The sequence below is a fragment of the Anoplopoma fimbria genome, chromosome 10, assembly GCF_027596085.1.
Source record: "Anoplopoma fimbria isolate UVic2021 breed Golden Eagle Sablefish chromosome 10, Afim_UVic_2022, whole genome shotgun sequence".
Classification (NCBI taxonomy): domain Eukaryota; kingdom Metazoa; phylum Chordata; class Actinopteri; order Perciformes; family Anoplopomatidae; genus Anoplopoma; species Anoplopoma fimbria.
In genome coordinates, this window is record NC_072458.1 from 23,709,025 (window position 1) to 23,733,851 (window position 24,827).

The 24,827-nt window shown below is 39.4% G+C and overlaps 1 protein-coding gene and 1 pseudogene across 1 annotated transcript; both read right to left on the reverse strand.

Annotated features, from left to right (window-relative positions):
• Positions 1 to 2,189: 2,189 nt before the first annotated feature.
• On the reverse strand, positions 2,190 to 14,674 carry LOC129096906 (zinc finger protein 79-like). Its single transcript, XM_054605600.1, is given in 5 exon segments — positions 2,190 to 4,667; positions 4,670 to 4,724; positions 5,649 to 5,836; positions 6,335 to 6,859; positions 14,271 to 14,674. Coding segments are annotated over 5 exon segments (1,035 nt in total). The 5' UTR covers positions 14,464 to 14,674; the 3' UTR covers positions 2,190 to 4,593.
• Positions 14,675 to 14,948: 274 nt separating this feature from the next.
• LOC129096976 (zinc finger protein 135-like) lies at positions 14,949 to 24,081 on the reverse strand (annotated as a pseudogene).
• Positions 24,082 to 24,827: the final 746 nt, after the last annotated feature.

Consider the following 24,827-nt stretch of genomic DNA (forward strand, 5'->3'; position numbering starts at 1 on the left):
AAGATTTGAAGACTGTGTGGAAGAATGGGCCAAAATCACACCTGAGCAATGCAACTATTTTCTCCATACAAGAGGCGTCTTGAAGCTGCCATTACCAACAAGTATTAAATACATTTCAGTAAGCGTGTTCAATACTTCTTCCCTGTGTCATTCCATTTTATAACACATAACATTATTTCTGAACTTATTTGTTTTGTTTTCTTTGTATGTATGGATTACTTGAGTTGTTACCAACATCTGTTGAAAATGTCATGTCAATAGCACCTTTAGAAATATATTTACTGAGAAAAAAGGTGATGTGTTCAATACTTATTTTACCGGCTGTATATACATACACACATTTATATACACAAATATATATACACATACATATATACACAAATATATATATATATATATATATATATATATATATATATATATATATATACATATACATACATATACATATACATACATACAAAAACATATGCATACATACATGGCCACTAGTATTAGAACGTGGTTTGATTTAACAGAATGATGAACCATCAGGAGACAGTGGACCTCACAGTTGACCCATATTGGACTGATGTCAGTGTTTGAACAGTGAGAGAGAACCAACCTGCTCTGTGTAACCGAAGCTGAGGGTTGAAAACAGCGTCCAGGAGTTTCCGTTGTCGCTCGTTCTCCTCTTTAGAACGAGAAAGTTCCTCCTCGTGCTCTGCTATCGTTCTTTCAAACAGCTCAAATATCTCTTCAGCAGCTGCAGTGAGTCTCTGGTTGACTAAAGATCTCAGTATTTGTGCTTTAGACATGTTAACGCTGTGTTGCTAACTTACGTCTCCCTTTGTTTCTAGCTAGCATGCTAAGCTAACATCAATAGCTTTGTAGGCTACCGGGAGATGAGTCAGAGGAAAAACATCCAGAAAAAAAGCTGAACCGCACAAAGTCCATTCAGACATGTTTATCCAGAGATACAGACTCTGATGGATCAGTACTGATGAAGTTAACTGATACTTTCTCAACACAACTGAGAAGCTCTGCTGTTTCCGTCAGGCGCCATTTTGCTAATGGCGGAACATCCGGTTCCGCTGTAATTTGTTGGGGAACCTACAAAATAAAAGCACTTAATTAAAAAAACAAAAGGGAATTGTGTGATATCATAGTTTTTCTTAACTACATTTTTTTTAAATACAGCTTCCACTCAGCTTAAATTGTGCATTAGTCTACAGCTATTCAAATTGACTGGAAGATATCTAACCTAAATTAGAATAAAAACAGGGACACCTGGGGGGCAAAGTAAAAAAGAGGCAGTTTAGGGTTCAGTGTATTGCTCAAGGACACTTTAGAAGGCTGACAGATGGAGACGGGAATCAACCTGTCAACATTCTGGTTTGAAGATGGAGATGTTATCTCATTATTAGAACATCCATGGTAGAAAAGAGGTGACGTGCAGCGATACCGTTTAAAAAAGGTTTATTTAAAAAAAGAAAAAAAAGAAAACATTAAATAAAAATCACTTATGGTGTATTGATAAGACAGACACAGACATAGCGTTTATTCACTTTATTCAGCCATAACTCTTATTGCCCATCAATTTGCACTTACAACACCTTGAGCAGGACCATGTCCACTGAGGTTCAAATTCATTAAAACACATGAGATGATCAATTATGTACCACAAATATCTACATATTAAACACAACATATCAGAAGTCGAATGTATGTAATAAATCAAATAGTTCAACCAACAAATATCATGAAAAAATAGAAAAGAAAAAAATAGAAAAAAGAGCTTTTAGGAATACAGGCAGGTTCACCCTGGCAATTGGCCAGAAACTGTACCAATACTTATTGTATATTTGTATCCCGCTTTTTTATTTTTGCTTTGGTAAGTGACAATAGTATTACACGGATAACGCCCTTCAAGTTCTCCATAATCAGGAGTTAATGGAGTTTGCAGAGACTTCCTGTGGTCCATGAATTGCTAATAATGGACAACTTTTTGGCTATTGTCCCTTACTGAACTGCCTAACTATAACATATAAAAATATGTATATGTAGAAAGACCAGTTATATATATATATATATATATATATATATATATATAAATATATATCCTGTTTTTTATTTTTGCTTTGGCAAGTGACAATAGTATTTTTCAAGTTCTCCATAATCAGGAGTTTGGCAAGTGACAATAGTATTACAGGGATAATGTCCTAATAAAGGACAACTTTTTGGGTATTGTCCCTTACTGAACTGCCTAACTTTTTTTTTTTTGTTTTTACTGTTGAGCTGCATGGTTTCCCTCCTGTGTGAATCCTCATGTGCCTCTTCAGACTCCTGCAGGCAAATCTTTTACCAACGTTAGAGCAGCTTAACTATTTTGTTCCCAGTAATAAGATGTACCGGGATTTCCTCATATTCAATAGCGTGGCTGGGCTCAGCCTTGGAGACAGTTTTAGGAGCACGGACATCAGGAAGGAGCTCCGAGTAGAGCCACTGTTGCTACGCATTGAAAGGGGCGAGCTGAGGTGGTTTGGGTGTTTAAACAGAATCCTCATCAAGGCCTCACTTTAGACGGTCATGTCTGACCGGTAAGAGGTCCAAAGTTAACCAAGACCATGCTGGAAGGATTCTATATCTCGTCTGGCATGGGAACGCCAGGGAAGAGCAAGAAAGCGTTGTGTAGCGTTGTTGCTCTTAGCAGGTCTAATAAATAATAAGTAATTCATATCAGGATATGTAACTAGTGTTATTAACAACATTTTGATTTAGAAACCCTTAAATTAGTATAAAAGAACAATGGTACTTGGACTTACCACCATTAGTTTAACTAACATAGGATTTTGACATAGGACTTAATTTGGACGCAGGAAAACTTCAAAATGTGACATTAATAAATCTCGTTTTAATCTCAGGGTTGCTACGGAGTTCTACTCAAGCTGTACAGTGACCTTTTATTTCATATACACACAAATCAAATGATCAAGCTCTTTATAAATGAAATATGTATTAGAAACTGCATCACTAAACTACTAAACATAAAATAAATGACTAAATGATAATAAAAAAACAGAATTAAGGGAAAGAATAAAGAATAGGATGAAGAGAACAATGAATAATGAACCACAACTAAATGAAAAGGATCGAATTTGACCAGGTAGAATCAGTGAATCATATCATTGACTGATAAATTTACTTTGTCGATTTTTGTTTTACATTAAATTTAGTTCCAATGATTTAGACACCGTTCAACAGCTGAGAGTTCAAGAAGCACCAGGGAATTAGTTTAATTTAAATTGAATTTAGATCTTTTGGTCAAAAAATATTTATATCTAAGATTATTTTATAACGTGACTTCAATTCATTCGGCTTAGACACATCAAACTCGTTTACATCTGGAAATGGTATTGTTTCACCTGACGGCTCTGATGGGCAGATTGGAGGTAAAGCTGCATGGAATGGCGGCTGTTCCTCTGAAGGCCTCTGCATCTGGTTGGATGATTGTAGTTGGTTGAATCACTCTCTTCCATCTCCTGCTCAGCAGTAGTTGATTCAGCTTTTTTCTCATTTCTTCGGAACCTGGTCGTCTTCTTCGTTGAGGTTCGGCTTGAACCGTTCTTCCTCGTCTTCATCTCTCTCGGCACGAGGATGAGACGTATCTTCACCCCCCTTTGTAGCAGCAGGGGTCATTAGGGCATCTTTGCCAGTTTAAAAGTCGGTTGCTGTCAATAGTGGCTGGAATTAATCTTCAGCACGTTGGTGCATCGCAGGTCGGAGCTGCATGGCACATTAGACGACACAGGAAGGCCGTAGTTAGACCAGGAACGTAATACCAGAGAAGAGGCAGAACGGCAGAGCCAAGAGTGAGAGATCTGGCGTGCAGAATTCAAAGTCAATCATATTTGAAGTATTTCACAAACCAGGTGGAGGAAGGCACTTCTTCAGGTGGTCGCTTCTTAGTCCGGTCACTGGGGCCATCGAGCCTGCAGACAGACAGACCATAAAACATGGAATGACCCCAAGTCTTATCTTAAGTTCAGGCACAGGGTAAGAACAGAGTTCAACCACCAAGTGCCTTTATGGTCGTGAGAGCAGTTCCTGAAAGAAGTGGACAAGTTTAGATTGTCTCATAGACACTTAAGTTTATAATGTCTTGGTGGATATCCGCTACAGTTGCGTAAACTGTAGCAACCAGAACCACTAAAGCGGGTTCTCTCCTGTGTGAATCATCATGTGTACCTTCAGATCTGCGTGCGCAGAAATCTTTTTTCGCAAACTGAGCAAGTGAAAGGTTTCTCTCCTGTGTGGATTATCATGTGTGTCTGTAAAGTACGGCTCTGTGCAAAAGTTTTCTTACACACTGTGCAGCTGAAAGGTTTCTCTCCTGTGTGAGTTCTCATGTGTCTCTGTAAGCATGTACTACCTTTCATCAGTTTTCCACAAACTGAACACATGAATTTCTTTATTCTTGTATGAGATATCATGTGATTCTTCAGATCTCCACTTTCATTGAAACTTTTCTCACACAACGAGCAGCTGAAATGTCTCTCTTCTTTGTGAGTTATCACATGTGTCCGTAAACCAATTCTATATGTAAAGGATTTCTTACAAACTGAGCAGCTGTAAGGTTTCTCTCCTGTGTGGATTCTCCTGTGTATCTGTAAAATTCCATTTTGTGAAAAAGATTTATTACAGAATGAGCAGCTGAAAGGTTTCTCTCCTGTGTGAAGTCTCATGTGTTTCTTCAGATTTCCATTTTCAGTGAAACCTCTACCACAAATTGAACAGCGGAAACGTTTCTCTGTTGAGTGAGTTGTCATGTGTCCCTCAAGCTGTCCACTTTCAGTGAAACCTTTACCACACACTGAGCAGCTGAAAGGTTTCTCTCCTGAGTGAGTTGTCAGGTGTCCCTCTAGCTCTCCATTTTCAGCGAAACCTTTACCACACACTGAGCAAATGAAAGGTTTCTCTCCTGTGTGACGTTTCATGTGTTTCTTCAGATTTCCATTTTCAGCGAAACCTTTACCACACACTGAGCAGCTGAAAGGTGTCTCTCCTTTATGAATTCTCATGTGTGACTGTAAACCTTTACTAGACCTAAACGCGTCCATACAAACTGGGCAGCTGAAAGGAGTCTTTACTGTATGAGTTTTTGTGTGTAATTTCATAGCTCCCTTCTGTGCAAATGATTTACTGCAGACTGAGCAGCTAAAAGGTTTCTCTCCTGTGTGAGTTCTCATGTGTTTCTTCAGATTTCCATTTTCAGGGAAACCTTTACCACACACTGAGCAGCTGAAAGGTTTCTCCCCTGTGTGACATCTCATGTGTCTATTCAGTTTTCCACCATCAGTGAAACATTTACCACACTCTGAGCAGCTGAAACGTTTCTCTCCTCTGTGAGTTCTCATGTGTTTCTTCAGCTGTCCACTTTCAGTAAAACCTTTACCACACACTGAGCAACTTACAGGTGTCTCTCCTTTGTGAGTTATCATGTGTCTCTGTAAACCATTACTAGATTTATACGAGGCCATACAAACTGGGCAGCTGAAAGGTTTCTCTACTGTGTGAGTTCTCATGTGTGACTGTAAACCATCACTAAATTTAAACGAGTCCAAACAAACTGGGCAGATGAAAGGTGTCTCTCCTATGTGAGTTCTCATGTGTGTTTTCAAAGATCCCTTCTGTGCAAATGATTTACTGCAGACTGAGCAGTTGAAAGGTTTTTCTCCTGTATGAATTCTCATGTGTTTCTTCAAATTTCCACTATCAGTGAAACATTTAGCACACTCTGAGCAGCTGAAAGGTTTCTCTCCTGTGTGGCATCTCATGTGTCTACTCAGGTTTCCACCTTCAGTAAAACCTTTACCACAAACTGAGCAGCTGAAAGGTTTCTCAGCAGTACTACATCTCGAATCACTGAGAGAAACGTCATCATTTTTACAAGACTTTAAACCTGACTGAGGTTCTCTGGTCTCCTTCCAATCATCACTGTGTTCAGTTTCAGCTTCAGAAGAGTCTCCAGTCTTCTCTTCAGTATCTGGTTCTGGACGTCTATCTGGATCTGGGTTCCTGGTTGGTTCTGGTCCTCCACAGTCCTCTCCCTCAGCTTCTGTTTCTATCTGTTCAGTTTGTCTTTGATGAAGCTGTGAGGATTGAGCTTCCTCTTCATCAGCATCTTCACTATTCACAGGGACAGGAGTGAATGAAAACTTGGCAGGTTTTTCTCCTGTGTGAGTTCTGTTGTGTTCCTTTAGGGTTCCTTTATCAATGAAACCTTTGCCACACTCTGAGCAGATGAAAGGTTTCTCTCCTGTGTGGATTATCATGTGTTTCTTCAGAGCTCCACGGGTGCCAAATGTTTTCTCACACTCAGAGCATCTAAACTCTTTCCCACCAGTCCCACATCTTGAATCACTGACAGGGACTTCATCATTTTTCAAAGAATTTAAACCTGGCTGAGGTTCTCTGGTCTCCTTCCAATCCTCACTGTCATGAGTCTCAGGTTCAGAAGAGTCTCCAGTCTTCTCATCAGTATCTGGTTCTGGATGTCTATCTGGATCTGAGTTCCTGTCTGGTTCTGGTCCTCCACAGTCCTCTTCATCAGTTTCTGTTTCCATCTGTTCAGTTTGTCTTTGATGAAGCTGTGAGGACTGAGCTTCCTCTTCATCTTCTTCTCTCTTCAGAGGAGTGAATGAGAACTTGGTATCAGACTCCTCCAGTCCTTGAAGCTGCTCTCCCTCCTGACTGGTCCAGAGTTCCTCCTGTTCCTCTTTAATGTGTGGGGGCTCTGGGTCCTCCTGGTCCAGACTGGAGCTCCATTCCTGCTGCTCAGGTAGGATCTCTTCTTTAACCACCAACAGCTGCAGGACTTCTGCAGGAAAAATAACACACACAGAGATGTTACAGAGAAATGTTCTCATGAAGCTAATTAACTAAAATATTCATTATCATCATCTATATCCACTTAGCTAGTTCGTACTTTTGTACCTTGACTTGGGCATTTAGGTATGGATGGTTACGTCAAAGATGTTAGTGCATATTTAAGAGTAGGACCCCTTTGCTATGAGTGAAATTAATCACATAATTTGGTTCCATTTGTATCACGGTTTTGAATCATGGTTCCGATCAGCAGAAAAAATAGGAAAGCAAACATAACATCACATGGGGCTCGGCAGGGTACAGCCCATACAAACTTCATGTAGCGGCAGCATTGTTGGCCCACGCTGCAATGTGAGATGGGCGGTAGGCAAGGACTGGATTTAGGTGTGCTAACCCCTGGCCTCACAGACTAGCTCTGGGGATGTGGAATCTCATCTGTCTGGCGGGGAAGGAACTGAACCAATGAAAAGCCCTTGTTCTGGAACCAAACTCCTGGAGAGGGGAGGGAGTCTGTCCTTTTCCGGAGTTGCCCAGGATGAGAGGCACCGGGAAAGTGGGGGGAAACTCAAGTGCCCACTCCCCTGCTTCCCTGGAGTTTTCCCCAGAGAACGAGAGGCTCGCATCCGTGTAAATGCAAGTCGCTGAGGGGAAGTCTCTGACTGTTGTTTGTGCCTATGCACGGAACAGCAGCTCAGAGTACCCGGCTTTCTAGGAGTCTCTGGATGGCGTTCTGGAAAGGGCGGCAACTGGGGACTCTATAGTTCTGCCAGGGGATTTCAACACTCATGTGGTTAAAAAGGAGAAACCTGGAGGGGGTTGATTGGGAGGAACGGCCTGCCTGATCTAAACCAAAGTGATGCTTTGATGTTGGACTTCTATGCTGTTCATGGATTGACCATAACAAACACCATGTTCTAGCACAGGGTGGTTCATTATTTTCCTTGGTACCAGAATACCCTAGGCCAAAGTTCTATGATCGACTTTTTGGTCATATCATCAGATATGCGGCCGTATGTATTGGACACTCGGATGAAGAGAGAAGGAGTCCGTCAAGCTGAAGAAGGAGGCCTTCCGGGCTTTAATGGCCTAGGGGTTTCTGGAAACAGTGGATGGTTACTGGTTGGCTAGAAGAGCTGCAGCTGAGGTGGTTGCAGAGGCAAAAACCCGGGTGTGAGTGGTGTATAGGGGTACCTCGTACAATGACTTTCCATTCGCCTTAAGGAAGTTCTGGCAAATCATGAGACGACCAAGAAAGGGAAAGCAGGGCTTTGGAACTGCAGACCTGGACTGGGGAAATTGTTGAGTGGTGGAAAGAACACTTTAAGGAACCAACACATCCTCCTTGGACTACTCAAACTACCTAAGCCTGCTGCACCTACGACACCTGCCCCAGATAAGTCGAAGCTAATGGATGTATGGATGAAATATAACTTTTAGAGATGCCCCGACCACATTTTAATGCAATGGAAACCGATTGCAGATTAACCATATCGGTCAAAGCAGATTGTTTTTGTTGTTGTTTTGTTATACAAGGATACAAGTAATAAGGAATGTACAACAAAATGCAGATGTAGTCCCGTTTTGCTACAAAACAGAAAAACATTTAAATGTGGAAGGTGGAGGATGATTTTAGGAGTCAGAGGAAAAAGGTTGCATATTTTACTGAATATTGTCAGACAGCGATTGTCAGTGAAACGTTTTTTTCCACACTGTGGTGGTTGAGGTTAAACTTTAAATTAATGTAAGGCTGTTTGTGATGCCATTTCCCAGAATCTTAAAACTGCTCTCTTGTTCCACCTCAGCTCCGTTGATGTAGACAGGGTTGTGTGTCTTCACCTAATTTTTTATTAAATCAACAATCAGCTGGGTTCCGTTGACATCATTGCCATGAATGCCAGCCTAAAGCAATTGGACGACACAGAAAGTTTAACGAACGCTTTGGAAGTGATACAGGACACTCCCTACGACAAAAAACATCAGCTAAATCAGGGGTTTTCAATGTTTTTCAAGCCAAAGACCCCCAAACTGATAGAGAGATGGAGCAGGGACCCCTTACTATATATATTGTATAAAATTGTGTTTTATATTGAACTGGGCCTAGTGCCATGTATAAACATACCTTGTTATTGTGCATTCAATACTAAGCTATTTAAATAATACACAGGTTCATATATTCATGTTTTTATTTTAAACATGTGCAAGGTACAATGAGTAGGGTGGCTGTGCTACTGCCATTTATAAACATACCTTGTCAACTGATACCAATGACAATATCAACATTGTCTGTCAATTGCATGATAATCATGCATACAAGCTATTCAAATTTACGTTTTTATTTTAAACATAAATGTGGAAACGAAAATGAGGTCTATTTAGTGCCACTGCCATGCATAAACATACCTGTTATCTTGCATACAATACTGAACCATTAAAACAATGGACAGATTCATGTTTTGTTTTTTAAACACACATGTAGGGGGACAGTTTTTTTAGCCAGGAATATCTTGCAAAAATGATTGCACAAGGATTCGTGGGTGAAGTAAATGTCGTTGTTTTTTAATCTTTTTTTTTTTTTTAATCTTCTTTTCAAATAATATTGCAGCGTGCGTCCTTGTGTCTGGGATCTTAGTCAGCTGGGGACTGAATAGGCTCTTGGTCAATCACGGGGAACCTGACAGAGCCAGCAAGTAACATGCTGCCTCGTGATTGGCACAACAGCAATAGGGGCGGGGCCTCCTCTTTGTGTGCAGGAGGCTTGGAGGGACAGGTCCAGGCTAGTCTCACGCTGTGAGTGAACCGGTGCCCAGCTTGAGAGAGCTCCTGTGTGTCGCTGAATGTGTGCATTTCTGACTGAAAGATAACATCTTCTGCCTCCATTTATCCATTCGCTACCATATGTTGGATTCATGTTAATGTGTATTTAAAGACATTTAAATTTGTGGGAAAAAATGGGGCGAAAAAAATATTTTAAAAATATGAAGAATTGTCTAATCAACCAAAAATGTCACAACCCCTCTGCAGTAGAGTGTTAAAGCAGATACAGATCTGATTCCAGACTCAGTAGCCTGCTAAACTGAGAGTGTTTAATTAGGATGGGGTGAGGCTGTATCATTTGGTGGAAGAGGCGACTGCAGATATGAAAGACAGAGGATTGCTTTCAGAAGAAAGCTCTCCCTTCCTCCAGAAGAGCAATAAGTTCTGACTAACCTCGAAAATGTTGGTAAACTGAACAGAATCCAAAATGGATGGTGCAACTCAATCTGAGGGATGCATATTGAAGATGTTCTATTATTTTAGTTTATCTCTATCAACATACACTCCATTTTCCTATTTGAATGTGAATATATACAAGGGCGGAACACAAATGGATACTGAGCATTAAAAACTAAAGAGAATGGGCTTCACTAATGTGTGGGGGGACTTAAACATATCTACAGCCAAAGTTAGTCCCTACATAAGAAAGTCAACACACGTTTTGAGGAAGTTTGTTTAGTTGTCATATGGAGAGACCTTTTCCCTAACAGATGGGATCATAATTATTATTCTGCCCCCCATTCTTTATATACAAGAATAGACTATTTCATAACATTTTGAAAAGATAAGGATAAAATAAAACATCTGTGGGATTGGGACAATAGTGACCGTGTGCCTATATATCTATCTGTTGATTTTAACTTGAGAACAAAGAATACTACATGGAAACTAAATTCAAGCTTACTCGATCTGGATTTAATGAAACAAATTTAAAAAGAAGTTGGTCTTTACCCAGAATTAAATGACAACAATGAAGTTTCACCTCCCATTTAATGGGATACCTTGAAGGCTGCCCTAAAAGGGAAAATTATAGCTATATCCTCTTATAAAAAGAAAATATGGAATACAATACTAGAGGAATTTAAACAGAGACATTATGAAATGGATATAAATAAATGAAAATACCAGCATGGAAGATTGCAGAAAATACAAATCATAGACTTATTGATCCAAGAACAAAAGTGATAAAAAAATTAAAACTTTTGAAGTGCTTTAAAAAAATCTAAAGTTCCAGGGGGACATGTAACCCAAATTATTGGGTACCTAAATTCTCTAAAGTTGCCCACAATAAATGAAGACCAAATTCAAAGGATGACGGTGGATATAACAGAAGATGAAATAAAAACTGCAATTAGTAGGCTAAAATTAAGAAAGTCTCCAGGATCAGATGGTTATACCCTCGACGACCAACTGTCGTTCTCAGCAAACATTGCATCGGTCACACGCTCCTGCAGATTCCTCCTCTACAACATCAGGAGGATTCGCCCCTTCCTCACTGAGGAGACGGCGCAGGTGCTCATCCAGGCTCTGGTCATCTCCCGCCTGGACTACTGCAACTCACTACTTGCTGGAGCCCCGGCGTCGGCCATCAGACCTCTGGAGCTTGTCCAGAAAGCTGCAGCACGTCTGGTGTTCAATCGCCCCAAGTTCTCTCACACAACTTCCCTTCTCCGTTCCCTACACTGGCTCCCTGTAAGAGCTCGCATCCAGTTTAAGACTCTGGTGCTAGCCTACAGGGCAGTGAAAGGAACAGCTCCTTCCTATCTCCAGGCCTTGGTCAAGCCCTACACCCCTGCCCGACCACTTCGCTCTGCTGCCTCGGGCGACTGGTTGCCCCGTCGCTCAGAGGTCCCTGCGGCCGATCCACCCGTTCACAGCTTTTTTCTGTCCTGGCCCCTCAGTGGTGGAATGAACTCCCCACTGACGTCAGGACAGCAGAGTCGCTGCCCATCCTCAGGCGCAGGCTGAAAACTCACCTCTTCAGGAAGTACTACCCGGAGCCTTCCTCGTAGCACTTATGGCACTCGTATTAGTTGCTGCACTTACTGTATTCGTATCAGTTCGCTGCACTTATTGAATTTGTATTTGTTTACTGCACTTATCCTATTCGTAGTAGTTTGTAGCACTTACTATATTCGGATTAGTCTGTTGCAATTATTGTTTTCGTAGTAATCTGCCTCTGCACTATACTTTTGCTCTGGCTTATACTTTGAGATGCTTGTTTAAGAAAGGAGATGCACTTATGACTTCTGGTGACTAGTAGTTCTCTTGAATACCTATGTTGAATACACTTCCTGTAAGTCGCTTTGGATAAAAGCGTCTGCTAAATGACTGTAATGTAATGTAATGTAATGTTATACGGCAGAATGGTGTAAGGAATTAAAAAAAATTGTCGATTCCTTTTATACTCCCCACATCATTGGTACCCATCTACTGAGCATCAGTGATATCGGTGAGAAGAGGTGCCTGCATAGAGCTCAAAGGATATCAGTGAACAAAACCCACCCAGACACAACCTTATGTATCAGCCGCAAAAACCACCAGCCTTCAAAACAGCTTCTCTACTCTGGCTGTGAGACTTCTTAATTTATCTTCCAATCTCCATAATAGTTATTTGTTGTTGTTCTTGTTTTCTGTCCTATTTAGCAAATTGGGACTACATTCTAAACTTCGGTTTGCAACACTGTCGTACAATGATTAATATAAAACTTTGTAACTTGTATGAATGACTGTGGCCCTGTGGCATATTTAAAATTGTCCTACAATCCTTATATTCATTTACTGGTGTATGCAAGTACTTTGTCCTGATATCCTATATTTGAATTAATTTATGTATATTGGATATTTGAGTGAGACTAGACTTAGATGACTATACGTCAGAGATTTTTAATTAACATTCAGCCAGGTCCATTTAGAGGGGTTTTCATCATGCAAACATCTGGAAAATCACAATAATGTCTAACTGGCGCTACTATTTAGTGCTATATAAATTAGAGTAGCCTTGCAGATGTATGAATCCAACAACTGACTATGAAATCAAATAAAAAAGTTCAGATGAATAATATCTCAACAATATGTATTGTCAGATTTCAAACTTAACTGGATGAATTATTAAAAATACATGCTATAATAATAAATAAATGTTATTTAATGCCCCCTACCTATCGTGGCTAGAGACTCAGACCACTGAGTGAACTGCAGAGGGTAACAAAAAAAAAACTACCCCAAATATTTAGAGCCCAAATGCATGTGTTGTTGTAGTTCAGTAATGATCTCGGGTCACTTATATGACTGGACCCAAATATTCAACTATTCCATGGGTTACTAATAGGAGGACCACGAACCGGGTCCGGACCAAGAGGCCATTGTATCGAACCTTGGACCTATAACTGATAGATAATTGAGAATTCCTCAATTTCTGTACAGAGCACCTTTATTTGAACCAGTGCTGCTTTTCTAGCCTTTAGGGCCCTCAATCAAACCGACCAATAACATGTGTTGCAAATTATGTCATGCGACAGTACTCAGCAAATCAATTGTGTGTATTACGATAAGCATCGTGGCTTATATTGTGATAGACACACATGGGAGAGACGGGGTAGAGACAGAATAGTTGGACAAGTATGTGAGTAAGATAAGTTATTTCACATGGCGTTCTCCAAAAAGAGAAATTAGGACAGCGAGACAGATGCCTTTAACCCAGGATGGACTGACTTTAAAAGTTCATTCTTCCCACTGATACTTTTAAACCAGTATGTCTCATCTTTTAGAGACTGTGGCGAATATTAAAATCAGCAAAGTGAAGCGCTATTACGTACTCACGATGAACAAATGTACCCACTCAAATCCGAAATTAAGGCACAGAAAACAAAACGATCTAAAAGCCAAATATGATCAGATTCCTAACACATTCATTCACTGCCCAACAATGATGTTAACAGAGAGGAATAGAGCTGAAATTATTTATTTCAATAACCACAGATAAAGTCCCTGCACACAAATTTATCTTTCAGAAAATGATTATTGGTGGCTTTTTGGGTTGACATCACTTCCCACCTGAATGAGCTTAATATAAAGCTGCAGGGCAAAGACAATTCAGTTAAACACATTTTTCAAAAGCTTTCTGGTATGTAAATTATCTTAAATGCAACCTTTGTTTCACTTGAAATGAGAGAACATTTATGTATTATTAATAATTCATCCAGTTCAATTTGAAAACTGAAAATACATATTGTTGAAATGTTATTAAACTTAACTTTCTTTACTTTATCTGACATTCAGTTATGACATTCAATCATAACGCCATAACACAATATTGTGATGTGCCAGACCTTTGCATATTAAATATGATCTCTAACTGGATATCGTTGAATTTTAATACAATACCCCTGAACTATTCTATTATGCGTTTGTTGTAAAGATATTGGGTTATCAGTATTTGATATTTTCGTTTATTCGGGGGGATAACAAACATGCATAAAACACCAAACCTAAACTTTGTTAACGTGTTTTCATTTACCAGAATGATGAACCATTCAGGGGCCCATATTGGACTGATGTCAGTGTTTGAACAGTGAGAGAGAACCAACCTGCTCTGTGTAACCGAAGCTGAGGGTTGAAAACAGCGTCCAGGAGTTTCCGTTGTCGCTCGTTCTCCTCTTTAGAACGAGAAAGTTCCTCCTCGTGCTCTGCTATCGTTCTTTCAAACAGCTCAAATATCTCTTCAGCAGCTGCAGTGAGTCGCTGGTTGACTAAAGATCTCAGTATTTGTGATTTAGACATGTTAACGCTGTGTTGCTAACTCTCCCTTTGTTTCTAGCTAGCATGCTAAGCTAACATCAATAGCTTTGTAGGCTACCGGGAGATGAGTCAGAGGAAAAACATCCAGAAAAAAAAAGCTGAACAGCACAAAGTCCATTCAGACATGTTTATCCAGAGATACAGACTCTGATGGATCAGTACTGATGAAGTTAACTGATACTTTCTCAACACAACAGAGAAGCTCTGCTGTTTCTAAAACTAGGCGCCATTTTGCTAATGGCGGAACATCCGGTTCCGCTGCAACTTGGTTGGTAACCTACAAAATAAGAGCCATCAAGTTTGTAAAAATAATGTAATAATTTCTACAGTGTGGACATTATTCCAATCAAAAATGACCTTCCTCCTTTTCCATATGTTATAGGTGTGGGTTGGGCTTGGAAAAAGACAAACCCAGTTGATTGTTTTCTTACATTTATTTATTTTTTTAAAAGCATGCAAGAGGAAAAACAGAGACACCTGGTGGGCAAAGTAAAAAGGTGCATGGGACTGGGTGACTAAACAGAGACACAGAAATCACAACTTTACACAAAGGAAAACATATACTTAATTGACTTCTGGTATTTTTCTGCATTTCTGCTCTTAAACATGCAAATAAACAGATTTTACACAAAGTATACCAAAATCTATGCAGTACTACGTTGGTTATATGACACAGGACAGTGTGCAGTAATTCACATTGGACAAAAATAAATCATAAAAAAAGGCAATACTTTTATTTTAAAAGGAAAAACAACACTGCAAAGCTGGGAAATGTGATTATATTAACATTAAGCAACGTCCTTGGACTGTTACACCCCTCCAATGAATCGCCACCTGAAAGTACTGGAGGGCCGTGAGTGACCCAATGACCAGGGGAGCTATGTTGTCAAGGTCCGTAGCTCCTGGTAGGCTTTCCCAAGGCAAAGAGGTCCCAGAGGAGGGGACAGATCAAGAATTCACTGACTATATATATAAATCAAACAGAATAGAGCTGTGGCACCTTGCCCAGATAAGGGAATCCAAGGACCCTTCCTAGACCCAACATGGACGGGGGGCTTGCTGGTGAGGGTCTTGTGCCGGGACATGAGACCAGAGGTTGGACCAGGATCAGCCCAAAAAATGTACATTGATCTGCTGCGTTTTGGGCCAACCACGCAATGATAGGAATCGATGTTGGGTGCATTTTCAGCTGGGCGGCAGGCAAAGACAGGGACCCGGGTGTGCCGTCTCCTGGCTTCACAGACGGACTCTAGTCTCTGACTGTTGTTTGTGCTGAAGCACATAAACAGCAGCTATGAGTACCCGGCCGGCTTTATAGTTCTGCTGGGGGATTTCAAAACTAACGTGTGCAATGGTGATGAAACCTGGAGGGGGGGATTGGGTTAAAGGGCTAAAGGTGATTCTTTCCTGTGTGAGTTATCATGTGTACCTTAAGATCTGCTTTGTGACAAACCATAAATCCCAGACTAACTGGAAAATAGAAACTTGATTAATCTACCTTATAAAACTAAAGACAATACTAAGCTAGGTGACTAGGCATCACCTTAATCAAAGCATGAATTTCACAGAGAAATCAAGGGTTTACTATATCACTAATCGCAAGGAATCAATATGCGATGCTCTCAAATTTAAAGAACTATCTTGAATAAAGAAAGAGTAAAAAGCACCATAGTTGCTCCCCTGTGTGATTCGCCATGTGGTTTGTCAGATTTTGCTTTTATGTAACACCTTTATCACAAACTGAACCACTAAAGCCACTTGTGTCTTGTATTAGTTAATATGTGAAACTTCGGAGCTGACATGGCTTTAAACTTTCATCACACTCAGAGCAGCTGAAAGGTTTTTCTCTTGTATGAGTTTTCATGTGTCTCTTCAGCTTTTTACTGCTGACAAATAGTTTCTCACCAGTACATCTTGAATCACTGAGAGAAAACTTCATTATTACTCCAAGAGTTTGAACCTGACTTAGGTTCTCTGGTCTCCTTCCAATCCTCACTATCAGCAGTCTCAGGTTCAGAAGAGTCTCCAGTCTTCTCATCAGTATCTGGTTCTGGATGTCTATCTGGATCTGAGTACCTGTCTGGTTCTGGTCCTCCACAGTCCTCTCCATCAGCTTCAGTTTCCATCTGTTCAGTTGGTCTTTGTTGAAGCTGTGAGGACTGAGCTTCCTCTTCATCTTCTTCTCTCTTCACAGGAGTGAATGAGAACTTGATATCAGACTCCTCCAGTCCTTGAAGCTGCTCTCCTTCCTGACCGGTCCAGAGTTCCTCATGTTCCACTTTAATGTGTTGGTGCTCTGGCTCCTCCTGGTCCAGACTGGAGCTCCACTCCTGCTGCTCAGGAGGAACCTCTTCTTTAACCACCAACAGCTGCTGGACGTCTGCATGAAAACAGAAAACACACAGAGAGACGTTACAGAGAAATTTTCTCATATAGTTAATAAACTAAAATATTCATTGACATCATGAACTATATCCAATTAGCTAGTTCATTCTTTTGTACCTTGACTTGGGCATTAAGGTATCGATGGTTATCTCAAAGATGTTAGAGCATATTTGAACAGTTGGACACCTTTATTTTGGGTGCAATGGATCACATTACTTGGTTCCGTTTGTATCAAAGTTTTGATTCAGCGATTGGATCAGTAGAAAAATTGGGAAAGCAAGCATAACTTAGGCAGTAAGTCAGTGTAAACCGTCAAATATTCTAAATGTTATGCTTTTACTTTGTTATTGTGGTATATTTGGGTTTCGCATTGAACCTTCACAGGAAAAAGATCCCAACTGTTTTCAAACAGCCATCAACCCCGTTTTCTATAAAGTCTGCAGCCCCGAGGTATATTTAATAATATACCATAATCCTATATTAATTTACTGGTGTACTCAAGTACTTCATAATGTGATCCTATATTTGTTTACTTGTGTACTCAAATGCCCTCTATACTATCCTTTAATTAATTTACTGATGTAATCATAGGAAGATTTCTGCTGACAGAACACCAGTGAAGACAGAAAACTGAGTGAGACTACACTTAAATACCGAAAAATGGTCTAGAAGTACATGATTGGACAAGAACATGTGAAAAACAGGACTCTCAGTAAAAATAAACAACACGGTTTCACAGTTTGAAACAGGTATTATTCAATATGTATATAAGCTAGATGGAGACCACTTATTTTTTACTGTTTGAGAGCAGTGTGAAGCTTATTTTTGCATTTTTATTTTCTTCCCCTTTTACAGCTTTAGATGTATAATTTGTTGATACTTTTCCAGAAGACATCTTGGTTTTCAAGAGGTTTTCAAGAGGTTTTCAGCTGGGCTTAGTCCACGCCACCGATTTCAGGTAAGACCCCCTCCCTATGGTGACCAGAGGCTCAGACTACTGAGTAAACTGCAGAGGGCCAAAAGAAAAAAACGCTACCCAAAATATTTAGAGCCCAAACGCATGCACCGTTGTGGTTCAGTAATGGCTTCAGGTCACCTTTAGGACTGGACCCAAATATTCAACTCTTTGGTTATTATTTTGTTGTGAAGGTATTCTGTTAAATATTTTGGTACTGTGAAATTATTTTTTATTAAAAGTAGAGTGCTATTAGGCTATATATATTTTAAAATAAATAACACACAAAACCATCTGAATAATATGTCTTAATCAAAAAAACAATAAAAATACAAACAATACTGTAAAATAACAGAATCCTTAAAAATGAAATGTGATGCTTTAGTGACACAAATTTGAACTGCCCTGTACCTTTGCAAATTAAAATTTTATATTAATGCACAAATAATAATAATTTTATGATCAAATATATATAGCCTAATAGCACTCTACTTTTAGAACAGTAAAAAGTAGTACATTTCCCTGATTAAATTTACATATTGTTACTTTAAGGAGCAGTGTGTAAGATTTAATGGCATCTAGTGGTTAGGTTGAAGATTTTAAACAACAGAATACCCCTCCCTTTCAAGGAGTGTTGGAGAACTACAGTGGCCTTCAGGTAAAGTAAAAGTATGAAAGGCTGTCTCTAGATCCAGTGTTTGGTTTGTCTGTTCTGGGCTTCTGTAGAAACATGGCGGACTCTGCCTCAAGCTTCCATTGTAGATATGAAGGACACTAAAACAGATGATTCTTAGTTTAAGGTGATTATACAGTAATGAAGACATATTTATGAATCCTACATTATACTGCTGCCAATAAAGCATCCTTAATCCCACCGACTGCTCCTTTAAGTCACATTTTCAATTCAGTAATTTTACTCATAAACAGTGGTGAAGACGGTTCAGATCTATACTGCAGTAAAAGTACTTCTACCAACATAAGAGAAAATACTCCACTCAGACATTACCTGAGTAATCAATCACTTTCTTTCCTGCATGTTAACCTTTACGAGTATTAGAACGTGGGTGAGTCAGAGGAAAAACATCCAGAAAAAAAGATGAACAGCACAAAGTCCATTCAGACTTTATCCAGTTTATCCAGAGATACAGAGACTCTGATGGATCAGTACTGATGGAGCTAACTGATACTTTTACAACACAACAAAGGGATTCTGCCGTTTCTACCAAAACGTTTGGCGCCATATGGCTCTGAGAGGAACATCCGGTTCTGCTGTAACCTTGTGGTTAACCTACAAATTAAAAGCCCTTAAAAGCTAATATGTGGATCTCATGGCAGATTTCAACAGAATTATATTTCAACATTGTCATCATAAAGTTAGCGGTTTTGAACTTGGAAATTAAACTTCAATATAATTTCTCAGAAAAGTCCAACCATGGCCATAAACAGGGTTTTAAGACAAACCAAAGTCCAAAAACTAAGCTTTCCAGGTCTGTCAGGGGGCATGACCACCCCTTTGGAAAATGTCTTATTTCCCTCGTTGAAATATGTGCAATTAATGATCCACACTACATTCTGAAAATACAGAAGCTAAAATGATCACAACACATTTGAAATTACTGTTGACTGTTGTTTAATTAGTTTTCTACTTAAAGCAAATTCACACAGAGGTTCTCTTTTGCCCTCTGTATTCTATTGTCTCTCTTGCCATTGTGTGTTAAAACATAATTTCATAAAATGAATACACCTTTTTGTGTTTGAGTTTCATTTTGGATTTTAATGTATGATAATATATTCGTACAATAATATGTTATTAAATTATATTTACACTAGATGTCGGTGTTGTAAAATTGTAGCCTAGGGGAATGTATTTACCGTTCTAAAAGGCTCCAAACAGATCAATATACAGAGCATAAAGACCTAAAGAATAACATCACTATTTTATATAAAATCAACATCAGCTTATTACCAGATGAACAAACTACAGCAACCAAGTCAGTAAATCACATCAGACTGAACAACAGTATTTTATCTGTAGCTTGTAGCAGATGTTTTATTCAAATGTTTAGCTGATCGTTAGCTACTGTAAGCCGATCCGAGGGGGAGAGCTCTCTTACCTTTAGACTACGAGGGCAGCCTCAGAAACGAGCAAGACTGGACTTCGGTTGGAGTGTTCAAATACAACTCCAGTTTTATTTGGATTTCACAATAAAAACAAGATTAAAGGTTACAAAAATGGATTATTCGAAATCATAAATTATAAAAGGAAAGACAAAATGTTATACAACTTAAATGCATCAACACTGAATTAATCAAATAATGGAAAACAATACTTTGAAATATCGTTTCCTTTGCTCTATGGCTAACGGTTATATGACTGTCGACCTGTTTAAAGGTCAATCGGCCCGAATGTTACATTCATACATTTTGTGAGTGTCAGTCCGTTGTCCAAACCACAGATTGATTAAGGCTGCGCTTACAGAGTTTATCTTCATCCTCTCGTTCTGCAGAGAGCAGAGGTTCATCTGCAGCATATCGTGTGCGGCCGTTTCATAATGTTGCACAGTTTTTCTAGTTGCTTGTCTCTTCTTCAATTTGATGAATCGATTGATTAAAATTAGAGACAGGTAATGGGGGAGTTGTGTTTCGGACATTTTAGGCGGATACCACAACAATGCATTAACGTGTTCATCACTTTAATGCTGCAGGTACCCTGGTAAAGTACAAGTACCTCATGATTGTACTCAAGAACAATACTTGAGTTAATTTACTTAGTTACATTCAACCACAGTTAAAAGAAAGTTGCAAAATTGTTTACAAGAGCTCAAAGTTCTTCATAGAACTAGCCTCTTGATTTTGGTCTCAAAGTGAACCAGATTGATGCATTTACCTTAACAATACCAAATTTCCTTGCGGGTGAGTGTGACCCCGGACACCTCTGTACAAAACCCACACCGACTAGAACATAAAAACTCAATTAGTCTACCAGATCAAACAAAAGACAAAACTGAGCTCCCTGCAAGAGTGAAGAGGTGTCACCATAAACAAAGCCTGGCAGGTTTATTGTGTAAGTAATCGTAAATGGGGGCTATTTGTGTGTGAGGACAGGGTTTTGAGGGAAAGCAATACAAAATCTGGACATGGAATCAATAAGCGATGCTCTCATATTTAAAGAACACTATCTTGGATAAAGATAGGATAAAGCTCCATAGTTCCTCCGCTGTCTGATGTGCCATGTGGTGTGTCCAATTTACATTTTTTGTTTTTAAAACACCTTCATCACAAACAGAACCACTAAAGCTGGTTGTCTCTTGTATGAGACATTATGTGAACCTTAGAGCCGACTTGTGCTAAAAAGGTTTCTCTCCTGTGTGAATTCTGATGTGTCTCTTCAGGGTTTCTTTTTTAATAAAAGCTTCACCACACTCTGAGCAGCAGTAAGGTTTTTCTCCTGTGTGGATTCTCATGTGTAATTTTAAATTCCCTGACTGTGCAAATGTTTTATTACAGAGATAGCAGCTGTAAGGTTTTTCTCCTGTGTGGATTCTGATGTGTTTCTTCAGGGCTCCTTTTTCAATGAAACCTTTACCACACTCTGAACAGCTGTACATTTTTTCTCCACTGTGAGCTTTCAAGTGTACCTGTAAAGTATGACCCAGTCTAAAAGATTTCGTGCAAACTGAGCAGCTGTAAGGTTTATCTCCGGTGTGGATTTTCATGTGTGCCTTTAAACGTCCACTACTTGTAAAAGATATTTTGCAAACTGAGCAGCTGTAAGGTTTTTCTCCTGTGTGGATTCTCCTGTGTATAGTTAAAGTTCCGCTCTGTGAAAATGTTTTATTACAGACATAGCAGGTGAAAGGTTTTTCTCCTGTGTGAGTTCTGATGTGGATCTTCAGGGTTCCTTTATCAATGAAACATTTACTACACTCTGAGCAGCTGAAAGGTTTCTCTCCTGTGTGGATTATCATGTGTTTCTTAAGAGCTCCACGGGATCCAAATGTTTTCTCACAATCAGAGCATCTAAACCGTTTCACACCAGTCCCACATTTCAAATCACTGACAGGGACTTCATCACTTTTCAAAGAGTTTGAACCTGACTGAGGTTCTCTGGTCTCCTTCCAATCATCACTGTCATCAGTCTCAGGTTCAGAAGAGTCTCCAGTCTTCTCATCAGTATCTGATTCTGAATGTCTATCTGGATCCGAGTTCCTGTCTGGTTCTGGTCCTCCACAGTCCTCTCCATCAGCTTCTGTTTCCATCTGTTCAGTTGGTCTTTGATGAAGCTGTGAGGACTGAGCTTCCTCTTCATCTTCTTCTCTCTTCACAGGAGTGAATGAGAACTTGATATCAGCCTCCCGCAGTCCTTGAAGCTGCTCTCCCTCCTGACCGGTCCAGAGTTCCTCCTGTTCCTCTTTAATGTGTGGGGGCTCTGGCTCCTCCTGGTCCAGACTGAAGCTCCACTCCTGCTGCTCAGGGGGAACATCTTCTTTAACCACCAACAGCTGCAGGACATCTGCAGGAAACCAGTCAACACACATGAATCGATAGAGAGAGCTTTTTCTCATATAGCTAATTAACTAAAATATGAATTATCATCATAAACTACATCCACTTAGCTAGTTCATTATTTTGTACCTCGACTGGAGCATTAAGGTATTGATGGTTATCTCAAAGCAGTTATAGCATATTTGAAGAGTTAACCCCTTTGCTATGAGTGCAAAGGATCACATTACTTGGTTCAGTTTTTTATATATACAAATACATATACATGTAACACATCTACCTGAGAGTAACAAACTCACTGTATTTGAAAACCATTCACAAATTGACTTGTTTCACTGTTATGTGTGCATTTGTTGTTTGTTGACAAACAGCTTGTGTATTCCAAGAGGGTTAAGGAAGTTATCCCCCCCTGTAAAGATACATTTCAGTCTTTTGAAATGTAGACTTTAATCCTATCTATTCAGTTTTTATGCATATTGACAAACGTGTTTATACACATAGGTCTTTCTGTGTCATGATAAGAATGTCTACCTTTGCTGTGTAATTGTTTAATTAATTCTATATTTAACTGATCAGGTTTTATTCAGTGATTTATACCAAACTGTTTGATAACGTTTTGCAGCTGAGATAGCCTTACATTTCAAATATGAATTGTAAATATAAATAGACGATGAAAGTAACTAGTATTAATTCTGTAAAATAAAGTTCTAGTGCTTGGGTTAAAGATGTCAACCAACTGATTACCTCTCCCTTTCAAGGTGTGTTGGAGAACTACAGTGAACTTCATGTAAAGTAAAAACATGAAAGGCTGTCTCTAGAGCCAGTGTTTGGTTTGTCCGTTCTGGGCTTCTGTAGAAACATGGCATCTCTGTCTCAAACTTCCATTGTAGATATGAAGGACACTAAAACAGATGATTCTTGGTTTAAGGTGATTATACAGTAATGAAAATCTATTTTTGAATACTACATTATATTGCTGCCAATAAAGCATCCTTAATCCCACCGACTGCTCCTTTAACTCACATTTCAATTCAGGACTTTCACTCATAAACAGTGGTGAAGACGGTTCAGATCTTTACTGCAGTAAAAGTACTTCTACCAACATAAGAGAAAATACTCCACTCAGACATTACCTGAGTAATCAATCACTTTCTGACCTCAACTCTTTTCCCTGCATGTTAACCTTTACGAGTATTAGAACGTGGTTTGATTTAACAGAATGATGAACCATCAGGAGACAGTGGACCTCACAGTTGACCCATATTGGACTGATGTCAGTGTTTGAACAGTGAGAGAGAACAAACCTGCTTTTTGTAACCGAAGCTGAGGGATGAAAACAGCGTCCAGGAGTTTCCGTTGTCGCTCGTTCTCCTCTTTAGAACGAGAAAGTTCCTCCTCGTGCTCTGCTATCGTTCTTTCAAACAGCTCAAATATCTCTTCAGCAGCTGCAGTGAGTCGCTGGTTGACTAAAGATCTCATTATTTGTGCTTTAGACATGTTAACGCTGTGTTGCTAACTTACGTCTCCCTTTGTTTCTAGCTAGCATGCTAAGCTAACATCAATAGCTTTGTAGGCTACCGGGAGATGAGTCAGAGGAAAAACATCCAGAAAAAAAAGCTGAACAGCACAAAGTCCATTCAGACATGTTTATCCAGAGATACAGACTCTGATGGATCAGTACTGATGAAGTTAACTGATACTTTCTCAACACAACTGAGACGCTCTGCTGTTTCTAAAACTAGGCGCCATTTTGCTAATGGAGGTATATCCGGTTCCGCTTCCTCTTCTTTGGTAACCTACAAATTAAGAGCCCTCAAATTTGTAAAAATGTTATCATTTTTAAAGTCTGTACATAATTCTAATCGTAAATTGCCTTCCATCTTTTCCAGATGTTATAGGTGTGGTTTGGGCTTGGAAAAAGACAACCCAGTTGATTGTTTTCATACGTTTATTTTATTTTTTTAAAAAGCACGCAAGAGGAAAAATAGGTGGGCAAAGTAAAAAAGGAGAGTGGGACTGGGAGACTAAATAGAGACAACAGAAATCACAACATTACACAAAGGAAAACTTGCACAAGTCAATGCATAAACACATTAATTACCTTCTGGTATTTGTATGCATTTCTGCTCTTAAACATACAAATAAACAGATTTTACACAAAGTATACCAAAATCTATGCAGTACTACATTGGCTATATGACACAGGACAGTGTGCAGTAATTCAAATGGCACAAAAATAAATCATAAAAAAAGGCAATACTTTTATTTTTAAAGTAAAAACAACACTACAAAGCTGGGAAATTAGATTATATCAACATTAAGCAACATGCTTGGACTGTAACACCCCTCCAATGAATCGCCACCTTAAAGTACTGGAGGGCCGTGAGTGACCCAATGACCAGGGGGGCTATGTTGTCAAGGTCCGTAGCTCCTGGTAGGCTTTCCCAAGGCAAAGTGGTCCCAGAGGAGCGGACAGATCAAGAATTCACTGACTATATATATA